This window comes from Lethenteron reissneri, chromosome 3 (genome assembly GCF_015708825.2).
Source record: "Lethenteron reissneri isolate LAM-NWPU_2019-01 chromosome 3, ASM1570882v1, whole genome shotgun sequence".
NCBI lineage: Eukaryota > Metazoa > Chordata > Hyperoartia > Petromyzontiformes > Petromyzontidae > Lethenteron > Lethenteron reissneri.
The window spans coordinates 6,632,504-6,645,988 of record NC_083781.1 but is presented as its reverse complement, the minus strand read 5'-3'; the positions used below and the strand labels follow the sequence as shown (position 1 = coordinate 6,645,988).

General features: G+C 52.9%; 1 protein-coding gene across 2 annotated transcripts in view; it reads left to right on the top strand.

Moving 5' to 3' along the window:
* The window catches only part of LOC133345529 (axin-1-like), a 65,840-nt gene that overhangs the window by 40,630 nt on the left and 11,725 nt on the right, over positions 1-13,485 (top strand). For both annotated transcript variants that reach the window (XM_061556369.1, XM_061556379.1), the window contains 6 exons: positions 751-891; positions 4,851-5,425; positions 6,476-6,580; positions 6,939-7,244; positions 8,779-8,892; positions 12,449-12,646. In XM_061556369.1, coding sequence (XP_061412353.1) covers positions 751-891; positions 4,851-5,425; positions 6,476-6,580; positions 6,939-7,244; positions 8,779-8,892; positions 12,449-12,646 — 1,439 coding nt within the window. The remainder of the gene's footprint in view (positions 1-750; positions 892-4,850; positions 5,426-6,475; positions 6,581-6,938; positions 7,245-8,778; positions 8,893-12,448; positions 12,647-13,485) is intronic.

Sequence of the window (13,485 nt, the reverse complement as noted above, 5' to 3'; positions counted from 1 at the left end):
GCTCCGCTGGTGGTTCCCTTATTATGGCGGTGCGACTCGCGTGCACTTTTTGTGCGCGTTTGAATGTCCCCCAGGGCCCACGTGGCATGCGGCGTAGTTTACCAATTCCTTTCTACCTTCTCCCTTCGTCTCTCTCGCTAAAGATGAGAGCCAGCGGGGCGGTCGGCTCCCTTTTATTGGTTTGCATTTCCCAAGCAAATGTAGATTCACCTCGGGGAAGCTCGGAAATACTGAGCACAAGAACAGCTTGCCGCGCTGACTTTGGTGCCGGTTACGCTACGCAGTTTTTTGTATTTTATTTATTTAGCCTCTATTAAAAACGCGAACGCTTCACGAGGCGCATCTCAATCTCGCTTCCCCTGGCGAGCGGAGAAGCGTGGCCGCGATCTGCGCCGATTGCAGCACGCCGGTCGCGATTCCTCCTCCTCCTTCTCCTCATTCCCCTGCGGTTGCCCGACAGAACTGGCTTCCTGCCGCCGTCACAGCCACCGCCGCCCCGCGAGCCTTCGCGAACAGCACGTGTCGCTGGAAAGCGAACGCGAGAACACGGATGCTCGCAGGTCGACGATTAGTTCGTCGTTTGGTGCCGCGATTGTATTTTTTTTTTATTCGTGACGATCATTGTTATTTTTCTTCAATTTATAACCCCCTGAGGAAGACGACGACGACGGCTTTGTTTGATGCCGGGGTTTAAAGCGGTCTTTATTTATTTCCTCCCCCCCCCTCCTCCTCCACCCCTTGCACCGGCAGAGGACAAGTCGCCTGCCCAAGGAGATGGGACCCGTGGATCCGAAGAAGTTTGCGGCCGACCTGATCTCGCGCCTCGAGCTGGTGAAACGGGAGCGCGACGCCCAGGAGGGCTTGGAGGAGCGGCTCCAGAGGCTGCGCGAGGTGAGGGTCTGCTGCGCCACGGCGTGTCGCGCGGTGTCGCGCGGTGTCGCGCTCGCAAGCGCGCCGTGTGCACCCACGCGCGCCGTGTGCAAGCACGCGCGCACGCCGTGTGCACGCACGCGCGCCGTGTGCACGCACGCGGCTTCTCCCGGCCGTCACGACGGGACGACTCGTCCCCCGTGCGGTGGCCATGTCCTTCTTCGCGGCTGCGCGAGCCGCGGTGGGAATTGAATGCCAGCCGACTGGCACTTCTTTAATTGGCTGTCGGGAAAGTTGTACTCGTGTTTGGCGCTGACAGTTTTGACAATGTGGAGGGGTTTTATTTTCGTATGCGCATGAGCGTGTGCGCGCAATGTAAACTCTGTTTTCGTCTTTGCAAACGAGCCTGTTATTCGTGGCGAAATGTGCGGATTTTTCTTTGCCGGCTTATGAAGAGCGTTGATAAATACCGCCGTCACTTCCGTCTCGCGTGACAAATCCGATGAGCGCCACGCTCATCCTGGATGCTCACTTTTTTTGTTGTTGTTGCGGCAAAACAGAACGACCGTTGCTTGTGGCGCCCGCTTTATTTACTCCATTCGCCGCGGCACACACCGCTTAAGCCACTGGGGCGGCTAAGCCTCTCCGCCGTATTCCGGGCGCCCGTGATTGCCTTAACGATTGTCCGGGGCAGAGTTTATCTGCGGGGGGGAAGTATCCTCGGCCTTATCTGCCGCCAGGCGGCCGCGTTTTTAACCGGCGGGGTTGTGAGAGCACCTCCTCACCTTGAGTCGCCCCTGCCCCCCTGCCACTCACCTCCCCCCCCCAACTCTCCGTCCATCCCTCTCCCCCTCCGGACGAAAAAGCACTGTGCACACTTTAATGAGTGTTCCCGGAGAGCGGTGGTTTCTTGACACTGATGTCCCATCCACGTCCTAATGGGACGGTGAGTGGACCAGTTGATACTCAGCCGCTGCTGCTGCTGCTGTCACAGTGGGGCTTCCGTCCACGGCCACCCCAGAACTGTCAGGTGCTCGGAAATATCCGGTGGCGGCACTCTCCCTTGCCCACAACCGCCGATGGCCGTCGGGACCGGCAGCACCGCCGCTCGTTGCGAGCTCACGTCTGGCTTAGCGGAGTGCACAGCGCGTTAAGTCGTGATGCTGTAGCTCCTCGGTGTGTTAAGTGTGGGTTAGTTATAGTGTCTCTCTAACGTTACATCGAGCTCTTTTAGGTTAGCGCAACTTGTTTTTGCCGTAAAAATGACGACTTGAGCGTTGAAATGTTAGCGAGCGAGATATACTGTTTTTGCCTCTTGCGATGGACGTGTTGCGAGCCACTTGAGAAGAGTGTACTTGCAGGCCGAACTGAGAGAGAGAGAGAGAGGCACTTGTGTAAACTGTAGGCCAATAAAAGCCACGAGAGCATGAAAGATTTTGAAAGTTTGTCTTGTCCGGAGTACTGTTGTTGTTATCATTTGTACCATTTCTAAGCTGTACTGCAGCGTCATACAATTCTCAGAGCCGTATTCTTTTTAATAAGCGTAATGTGGCGCTTTTTTTTATTAGCTGGGGGGGCGGGGGGTGAGGGAAAAATCTTACATGGCCTTTTAATAATATTAATTTAAAAAATAGCTTTGCTTTGTGCTTCCAGATGGTCTTTTTCCAGTTGGAATCTGACTTAAAGAAAAAAAAAACGAGTGAGAGAAAGAAAAACGGGGAGCCCCTTTTGATATGTCTTCTCAAGCCCAGCGAAGGGTGCTCATTTAAATAGGTTTTTAAAGGGCCCTGGCTGAGAGGGGTGCCGGCGCACTGGCGAAGTCTCGGCCTTACCCCGCTGGCTTATGCAGATTACGGTGCGCCCAGCCGGACTCCCCGAGAGCCTTGAAAGCGAAGCCTTCCCTGCCGCCCACTCCCTCGCAAGCCCCGCTTTGATAGGACCGTCCCCTTCGAGGGACGTGGAGAGCGAGCTGATCCTCGCTCCAGAAACAAACATTCGCTGCATAATTAAAGACGGTCCCGTGGCCTGTCCGAGGGACGCGCACTCGCAGGGCGCGGAGAGAGAGAGAGTAAGAGAGGTGAAAACAACAACAAAAAACACAAAAGGATAAGAGACAAAGAGAAATAGCGGCGTGGTTTCCGCTCTTTGCCGTCCGCCCCGCTGCGTGTGCTTGGCGCTCGTGCCGCGCTTGGCTTGGGAACTCAAAAGCCCTGTCGCTCGGCGTGCACCTGTCAACATGAGTGGGACCCCAGCCCCACGCTGGCCAGGACTGCGTGAATCACCTCCCGTTTTATTTATTCACTGCGAGACGGTGGGGGGGGGCCTTGCTTTTTGTAGATTAATGTATTATGCACATGGCCGATGTGCAGTAAATACCAATGCGAGGATCGCGGCACTTGGTTTATTTGTTCGATGGGCTTATTGTGGTCACATTGGTTAATTGTGTTTGTTGATTGTCATTTTAGCAATGACCAGCTGGGTGAAGCGAGGGCAAGAGTCATCCACTCGCTTCAAATTCGTCAGAAATATGTTTTGATGCTGACAAGGCATAGTCGTCATCGCGCCTTCGTGATAACCTGCGTGCGGAATACCAAACGTACTTTATAATCAGGAGGTTGCGATTTCAAACGCTGGCCAGCGGTTGACTTTGCCCATCATTCCTCCAGGGGTTAATAAAATGTGGTCATCTATTTGTGTCTCCCGTTGCTAGAATAGTAGATTGTGTAGCTGGTGCAGGAATTTCTACTGTTGCCGGAGCTGAGCAGCAGCCTTGCGCTGTGTTCGGAGGGCTGCACGTTGACCGACGTAATGTTGCGCGCAGCGTGTGCGCACAATGTGAGATACCGTCACACTCTGTACAACAAGTCAAAGCATATCGGAGCGCAAATGAGCCATGGCGTATCGCTCGTGACCGGGTCGTGACCCCCTGTGCCAACAGTGGAAATTCCACATTGCCATAGAGGCGGGCAGTGTTGCCATCGGACTGATCACTGGTGACTTGGGGACAGTGGGGGGGGGGCACTCATTTTGTCGACACTGCAGAGATGATGAGCTGAGTCAGTCCCTAACTTCTCATTGAGCTTTCCATCTTTTTAGGAGTGAGCAGTGCATTCTATGCACAGCATCAGCCGTAACATTGTTGTATATACAGGGTGTTCCATAAGTCTGGAATCATAGGAAAAATGATGCACAAAAGGCAATAATAAAGCCTTTATTCACAGAACCTGCTCAATGTGTCCACCATTGTTCCTGATCTTGATTTGAAGCTTTCGTGACTGCAGGAATCCATACTCTTTGGTTCTTTCGGTAAAGTCACGTGGGTAAAACCAACGAGTAATGTTCCTGATGAACAACTCCACGAAGGTCCACTGCGTGGTTGATCTTGTGTGGATCCCGTTTACCTAAACTTTGCAACAAGTTTGCTAACACAGCTCTGTGTTGTTGGCTCTCTGTCTGGATGCAGCCTGTTAAATACAACAGCGACCTCCCTCTGTTTCCGATTGCCTATGATGAGTATTATTACCTGGACTCGTTCTTCCTTACGCGGAGACATCTTGGGCCTGCAGAAACAAAAACTAAATCTGAATTAGTTATTTTTCCCTATGATTCCAGACTCATGGGACACCCTCTATAATCAGTGACACACTTAAGTGCCTGTGTGTGGGTATGCATATGGAAATGTGGGGAGTGATGCAGTGATTTGTGCAATGTGTTACGTAACAACCACGGCAAACATTAGTGTTCCTGGGTCTTAAATTCGTACCTGGTGTCTTGTAAACATCAGCGCTGGGAAGACGCAAGGATCAATGTGCTTCCTGCCACATCACCATTTCATTGACTAAGCCAGCCTGAATAGGTCCTCGCTATATACTAGCACTTGTCCATACAGCTATACTGGGGGGGGATCTTTGTGTATGCAAATGTCCCGTGTAGCGCACTCCCCATTGACACAGACGCGTCCTCTCTCTGTCCGCACGCAGGAGGAGGAGAGCCTGACGGCCGACGTCTCGGCGATGAGTGGCTGCGGCGGTCGCGAGCTGCTGCTTCCGCTCTCGCACCAGCTGCACCCCTTCGCGCTGCTCATGCGCGCCGGTGGCGTCGGCGGCGGCGGCGGCGCGGACGCGGTGGTGGCCGTGACGGCGGTCGCCCCCGAGGACGACCCCGAGTCGATCCTGGACGAGCACGTGTCACGCGTGATGGGCACGCCCGGCCAGCGCTCGCCGCTGCGGGGCCGTTCGCCCGAGCGCCGGCTCGTGCCCCGGCTGCAGTCCGTGTTCGGCACGCCGCTCCTCCCGGCGCTGAACCCGCAGCAGCAGCACCAGCAGCTCGCGCTGCAGGGACAGCTGGCGCCGGCGACGTCTCTTGCGGCGCCGGCCGCGGTCGGGTGTGGACGGCCGGGTCACAAGACCCACGTGCAAGTGCACCATCACCACGTGCACCACCACGGGCCCGAGGGCGACGCGGCCGCCCCCCAGAGGCCTCCGTACGCGTTCGCTGGCGCGGCCGCGGAACCCTACGGTGGCGTGCGGACGAGCGGGCCCGACGCGTACGGCAGGTACGCCGCTTGCGAGGGTTTGCGTGCAAAATGCACGGTTGGCACGCGTCCCGAGGAATCGATGTTTCGCTGACGTCTGGCCCCCGGGTGAGGCTGCTGCGCTTGACTGGTAGTCGGAAGACCGCAAGTTGAAATCCTGGTCTGGGGTTGGCTAAAGCTGTCATCATCCATCATAATCAATTATCGTCACTGTTCTGTGGGTCGGTAAAAGTAGGTACCGCTTTGTGGGAAGTCACCAGGGGTTTGTCCTGTTGATGGACTGGCGTCTTTCAGAGGAAAGCAACTTTGCCACCCCACTGACCATTAAGACCAACAGTTCACGACCCATTTTGATCAGGGGCTGCGGAAATAATCCGGAGCTACTGACACAATGCCTCTCGCATGGCCATTATGAGCCACCTTAGCCACCAGCTACCTTCCACCTTAGGAGGATTTTGTAGATTTCTCGTGTTTGTATTGGCCAGTCTGACTTTGCTCATGCCATTGGCACAAAGGCAATTTGGTGTCTGATGATGACGATGATGATGATGATGACAGTGATGCATCTTGTATTGGATTTGACAGCCATGGCTCCAGAGAGGCTCAACAAATGTATTTGTTGTCTCAATGAATAAGGAATATAAATGCGGTGAAAAGTGCGCTGTTTTCATAATGGATTATCAGAATCCCTGTTGGCACATGGCCGCCTCTTCAATATAAAGCGGGTCCACCCAAAGCAAACTATTGTTTCTGGACTGATTGTAACACAGTTACCACACTTAGAGCATCTGGAACGAAAAGTAGCAATGAATTGCTGATGCACATGACCAGAGACTATTAATCCTATACCGCTTGCAGATAGACACGGTGATAACGACCATGATTATGTTCATAATGGCAATGATGTACAGAAAGGATTAATTAAGCAGCAGGTAGATACAACGATGATGATGATGATGATGGTAACAGTGATGATGATGAGCAGAGACTTAATTCAATAGTAATAGATATACACAGATTTGACGATGACGACGACGACGCTGTTAACGCAATCGCTCGTTCTTGTTGCAGTGGCAAAGGCATTCCGGCGGAAGAGGCTGACCGTGCACGGCTCATCTGGAAGTGGATGATGGAGGGCGAAAGGGAGAGTGGCAAACACCACAAGTCCCCGCACAGGTACACACGCGAGGCCTCCGTGCATCCACGTCAGCCCCACGATAGCACGGCCCGCTTGAGACTCGCACAACTTGCCCTCGATAAAATAAAGACGGTAACTTCGACAGCAACACCAACCTTGCACTTATGATGCCTCGCGTGATGCAACAAACGCGCGCTTTCAGATGCTCTTCTGCGGCCGTCTGGAATGCTCTTCCTTGAGGAGGTCAGAGTCCATGTGGTGGAGAGAGCGGGCTGGGACAAATCGGGGTGGAGAAAATCGCAGTCTACATTCGAACGGTCTTAATTTACTCGTGTTTCTTTCCTTCTCTCGCTGTCCCGGGGTCTCCCGCACGTCCGCCCGTCTTTCTCTGGGCAGTGGCGTCGTGGGGAAGAAGGCCCCTGTGTGCGACACGTCACGGGGGAGCTCGTCTGAGCGCGTGTGGGGTGGCGGTGGCGGAGTTGGCGGCGGCGGCTGCGGTGGCGCCGGCGGCACCGGTGGCGCCGTCGGTCACGGCACTGGCCCCCCCTACGCGCGCCGTGCCGTGCAACCCTCCCACCCGTTCCTGCAGGACCCGGCCATGCCGCCTCTGCCAGCGCCGAACACCACCGTGCAACTCGAGGAGGCCAAGCGGCGCCTGGAAGAGGAGTGGCGCGCTGGGCGCACGCATGCCGGCAAGCAGAGGTGGGCGGCGCATTATCTTCATCATCCGCGGGGGGGGGCAGCCGGGTAAACGTAGAGTGGCTGAAGCTGCCGGTGGAGGGAGTTCCTGTGTTGGTGGTGGTGTTGTGGTGGTGGGGGAGGGGTGGTGAGCGATGGGGGGGAGGGGGGGGGGGTTGGGGAGACGCGGCGTGGCACTAGCGCGTTCCGGCCGACCGAATGCTGGCCCTGCTCGTAATTCAAAGCAAATTAGCCGACTAGACCCCGAGCGCAGTGGTCGGGAACCTGCGTCTATGAAACGACGTGCGGCTCTTTAAGGAACTTCTTCGTAAAGTTATTTATCAAGGACACGCACCGTGTCTCGTATTCACCGCATGCATTGCGGCTCTTGAAATATTGATGTCTTTTTTGGGTTGCTGGAAAGCTGCCCAAGTACTATCCTCTTACCCTAACCCACTTGAGCAGACCAGCCTTTAGTACCGTTCCATCCCAGTAACCAACTTTGCAACCAGCCTGTAGTGCTACCCTTCCCGCTGACACTAACTCTAAACCAATCAGCTAGTGGCACGAGTACTTCCCCTAACCTTAACAACAACCAGTTGGGCGACCAGCCTTTAGCTACAGACCTGCCTCTTAACAAAGCAACCAATTAGCTGCTTAGCCTGCGCACAAAAAATAATACATGTTGTTCAATTAATTCTGCTTGGATCAGCCCTGGAGGCTAAATCTGATTAAAAACTAAATGTTGGAAGACTGCCACGTGGTCAGAAGGAGCCCCGTTGAGTTTGTATTGAATAGACTCCAGGGGTGGTTCTCTGGTATCATCTTTTCGGGACTGTTCTCCGATCATGCTTTGTAATAATATTTCCAGGATGTTGTTTGTTTTCCATCCTGACATTTCTTAAATATTGGCAATAATGCACTTCCGTACACAAACACACACACACGGACATCTGCTGACACCATCGCGGAAGCACTCGGATGCTGTCGCGAACGCAAACCCCCCATCGCACACCCGTACGGAAACACGCCACGCACTTGCGCGCGGCTCTCCGATGTGTTCTTCCGGTTGTACCGCGCATTGTTCGGCGCCACGTCCGCCGTTTCGCGCGGTTGGCCACGTACGGTGTTAAAAGAAGTTCGACACGTGTACACGTGCCTTCTTGAGGAACCGAAACGTCGTCCGTTGCGGCATTACAAACCCGAAACACGTGCCAGGGCTGCTCAGGACGACTGCGTAAAACCCTGCCCACTTGCCTGCTGCCTCCCGGCAAGTTGTAATATACTCGACGATATGTGATTTGTTGCCATTTTTTATCTTTATTTTGTATTTTTTTTTTTCTATTTTTCTTACGACCTGCTACGTACGTTACGTTTGCCAGGGAACCGATGCTGTTGTTGATGAAACCCAAATCGAGAGCTCTTTAGCTCAAAGGGCACTTAAAAATCAACTTAACCGAGTTCAACCCAGTCTCGTGGGTCGTCATCCCCCACTGATGCTGCCGGGCGCTTGCCACTCGCTCCGAGGCTGACGGGTGGCGCACGTGTCGCTCTGCAGGTACGCGCAGGAAGTGATGCAACGCGGCAGGAGCATGGGGCGACCGGGCGCTGTTCCCGTGCCGAGCATGGTGCCTGCCGTCTCGGACATGGACCTCTCGCAGTCCCCGCAAGAGTACGTAGCCATGAGCACACACCGGAGGCACACGTCGACGTCCACGATCGCCGATGTGGCCATTGGCGTCTTCGTGAACGTCACAATCTTTGCTGTGATTTGTCAGTGGGGTTCAAGATATTATCATAATTTGTAAGTAGTTCACGCTTGGTACAAAGCAAAAGTGCTGCGGATCTATTATAATATTTATATAGAGCCTTAATTATGCTAGTCAGTACTGCCTTGTTGAATCCAGAGTAGTTTCTTCATCCTCCAACCACAAGAGTGCCAAGACCTATCAAGTGCTGACAAAGATACACTACTTAAGCAGTAATTAAGAGTGCTTTTTTCCAAAGTTGGCCTGTTACCAACCACTGCTCTGAAGCCAGTGGTTGGTTAGCGCAGCGTAACTTGGAACAGAAATGTGAAGCGAGTGGAGCCACGCGGTTTCACTGTCGGAAAATTTTCGTAGAAGCAAGCGGCCGGTCACAGAGCGAAACTAAAATGTCGTAATACTGCGTCACATTTTTTTTATCTCCTTGATATCCCCCACTTGACATCGCACACGAAGCTAAATCGCGGCTGACATCCTACGTGAGTAAGCGTGATGCTGCCTCTTACGTACTTGACCCCGAGGTGAAGCTGTTAGGATAGGTGTGATGTTCTCGTGACCTCACGCAACGTTTGCTTGGTTATAAGTGATCGGGCTACGACTTGTCGCCGTCATTTCGACGTCCGATTTTGCAGTCAAATGTTCGCGCAGACGTTGCTTCAGGCACACACACACACGCGTCGGCAGAGCGAAAATCATCAGTTCCCAACTAAGCTCCCAGCACGTGGAGCGATACGGCAGACGTGCCGAAACGGAGCGCGGTACGACCCGAAAACACATGAAAAGCGGAAATGCGCTACCTCGGCAGTGGGAGGAACCTAGTGTTTTTTTTTATTTTGCCGCGGAAGTTCTTACGGCGACCCGCGTCGCCGAGTTTTGCTTGAAGACGATATTTCCCGTCGCCCGCTGAAAACGCCGCCGCCGCCGCCCCCACGGCGCGAGTGTGCGCGCCGCTCTCTCTCTCTCGCGCGTAAAAGCAACCGCCGTGTTTGTTTACACAGAGACGTCCCCCTTAATGCAGCTGCTGCCCCGGTGGTGGCCTTGACGGGCAGGGGTTGTGGATCAACCTCGTCGCGAGGTCAAAAATAAAAACGCGTCCAAAGCTTGCGTCTCGGTGCTCGAACGAGCGTGGGACGACGGGCCGCGCTCGTGCTGAACGCCGGGCCAGAGATGGAAATCTTTCCACCTTCTGACGACGAGGTGTCTTCGTAGGACAGGCCGCTGTTGACTTCCCACTAAGTGGAGGGCGGCTTTATCGACCGTGAACGTGTGATGGGCCTAGTCGACACACGAAGTTTAGAGCCTGGTGTCGAGTCCCGTTGTTCCGTCACGGTGCTGCCCAGCCGCAAATCTTGAATTGTAATTTTTTTCGTCAATTTTTTTCATTGTTCAGACAACTTAGGGTCAACCCTGTTTGAGTTTGTGGCCCTCTTTTCTTTTTTACACGTCCAAATAAGTCCTTGATCTTGATCCACTCATTTTTCTCCATTGGTGTGTTGGAGTTCTGCATCCCATCTCTTGCCTCTGAGGTCCCTGTAAAAAAACACACAATAAAAAGATTCGTCTGCCCTCTGCCACCTTTTGATGTTCATGCCATCCTTTAAAGCCTACAAAGAAAGGCATGTGATATCCTGACTATTTAAAATAATGTGATATATATACACAATGCGTTTTATCTTGGCCTTAGATGTGCTCAAGAGGTATGGGGCTTTAAAACAAAATAAAAAATCATCTCACTTGTCCTTCAAAATTTTGGCCCTTCCTGTCCTGCCACGCTGGCAAGTGAATATTCTCAAAGAAAATGTGGTAAGTAAAAAAAAAAAGTCAGTTTCTTTTTACTTTAATCATCAAAGTGCTTTCAAAAATAAAATATTTCCAAAGGAAAAGAATGCGTGTTGTTCCTGGTGACAACATTTATGCTCCAAATCCTAGGGCCAACAAATAATCCTTGCCATTACAATTACGATTCATTGCTCCCATTTCCAAGGTTTATTTTCGACAAGCCAGGTCATTAAGATTCCATTCAAAGGAGCTGCGACAGCGAGGGAGATGTCTTATCCGCCGCTCCACTTTGGCAAAGCGGTCAATGCAGACATCAGTCGACAGTCGGACGAGTGATTGAACGCGTCGTTTTTTGATGCGAGCGTTTGATGCCCTGCTGGGACCCCGCGGTAATTGGCTGTACATTATACCCACGGTCGTGGTCCTTTGAAGGGTTCGCAGGTCGCGCCGAAAGCGCTTTGTAGGTTCACGATCTTATATCGCTTGTTCTCTCTTCACCCCGCATATAGAGACTGGCCGCTCGATGTGTGCGCGCACACACACACACACACAGACACGTGCACGCACACAAAAAGACACTTAGTCTCCGCCCGAAAATGAAATGATTTGGTGGTGAAAGGATACCCTTTGGAACCACGTTTGAAGTGTGACTCGTTTAATTCAGTGATTCAGTCCACACGCACTTTTTGCACCCTTTTTAATCTGCCAGCCTTCCTTTCAAGTTTTGTTTAATATCCTGCCTTTCATTGTGCACTGCGGGCTCGCTGTTGACATTTCGGAGAGCCTTTGAAAGGCAAGGGGTCCTGTTTACGCATAAACAGCCGACAAACAATGCTGCTTTTGTTAAGTGCCTTGACCTTCATTGCACCCCTTGCAGATTAAACGCGGTGCATTTAGCTGTGTCATGTCTGCACCTAATATTACCGTGTTTACTCCCACAGGTGTGCTCTCCCGGGTGCAATCCATGTTTATTTGGATAATATGTTTCTGTTGTTAATATTTGACATTTTGCAGTGAGTGTTTTTGCACAATCCCAGCGGGTTTTGGTTTCATGCCACGTATGTGAACGTAATCTTTCCCTTTTGTGAATTGTTTATTTGTGTTGTGGCATCATACGCATAATCTCGCGTTTGCAAATTTCCCGCCACTAAATTGAAAACGGTTACGCCTCGTTCTTCAAAGCATCGATGGTGCGGTCCTTAGCGCACTACGCCACGAATCCATTGACCTGAGTCTGTTTGCTGTCCAACATTTAGTCGGCAGCACTGAAACCCCCAGAGAGATGATGCGCACCCTATGTTTACTTGAGCACCATTATGCTCACAGGCCAATGAAATGACGTCCCTTAAACCACCCACGTGGCCCTGCTGCCACTGCTGTCCTCGGTCATACTGCCGGGCAGGTCGCGCGTAGCGGAATAGAGTGTGGGCATTTCCTACGTTTCTTCCACGATGTCTGGCCAACATGGAAGAGTAGGCCAAGATGCCCCCTGGAGAGGCTGTCTCTCGAGAGCTTCTTCTAGTAGAGGCCCTTTCCGCCAACAGCAGCACGTGAGCCAACAATTGCACTCTTACAGCAGCTGATTACACTCCGACCCAACGATGTTACAGATGTGCGTGTAACTGCGAGGCAGAGAGTTAACATCTCCTTCTCGGTTGTCCGTTCCCTCTCTGTGCGCCACAGCCGCAAGCCGGTGAAGAAGGCCGCGGGGTCGGCGTGCACGGCGCCGGAGGGTGGCGGCGGCGGTGGCACCAGCGGCAGCAGCATCGTGGTGGCGTACTACTTCTGCGGAGAGCCCATCCCCTACCGCACGACGGTGAAGGGGCGCGTTCTCTCGCTCGGCCAGTTCAAGGAGCTCCTCACCAAGAAGGGCAACTACAGGTGGGCGTCGAGGCGGACGGTGGGCCCAGCGTGGGGCCACACGGGGCACCACGCACGCACCACGGGGGGGGGGGGGGGGGGGGGGGGGGTGGCAGAGAGGAGTGTGTGCCCGGGTGCCAGTAGAGACTGTTGGGGCGATTGTTTGTTAGCGAGCGCCTATCAGGCAATAGAGACTGTTGGGGAAGCTGTTAGTGAGCGCCTATCGGCCACAATAACAAACAAAAAAAACTCGACGCATTCATCAATAACACTGCCTTGAAAGAAAAAAAGTATACAATAGAAAACGTTTCATGGAATGGCCCTTCGTAGCACATGATGCTATTGACGGATGTGAGTTTTTTTGTGTGTGTAATTGTGCTTGTGCACCACTGCCATCGGAGCATCACCAAATTAGTTAATTCGCCAATACAGACTGTTGTGGCAATTGCTGTGTCTACATGGGTGTGTCTCCGTGCTTGTGTGTATGGGCGTGTGACCGTGTGTCTGTGTGGCGAGCGGTTCGCGTCCTGCGCTACGAACCCAGCGGCCCGGGTTTGATTCCCGCCAACACCAGTGATGATTATCTGAACCGGTCCTAAAATTTCCACCCCCCTCGTGTGCCGTGCTGTGACCTTCATTGGGCTCGCTAACAACACTTGCCCCAAAAGCCTGTTAAGGCTAACGGGGAGGTCTTTGTCTTTGTGATGGGTGTCTTTGTATATGTATGTCTCTGTGTGCTTGTTTGAGTGTGCCTTTGTGTGTTTTTCTCGACTTGGGATAGGTGCTTTATTGGCTTGTCCAATGGCCTTCGATCATGGCTATCACTATCATGAGTTTTGATCATCTGAACTGGGCCTGGG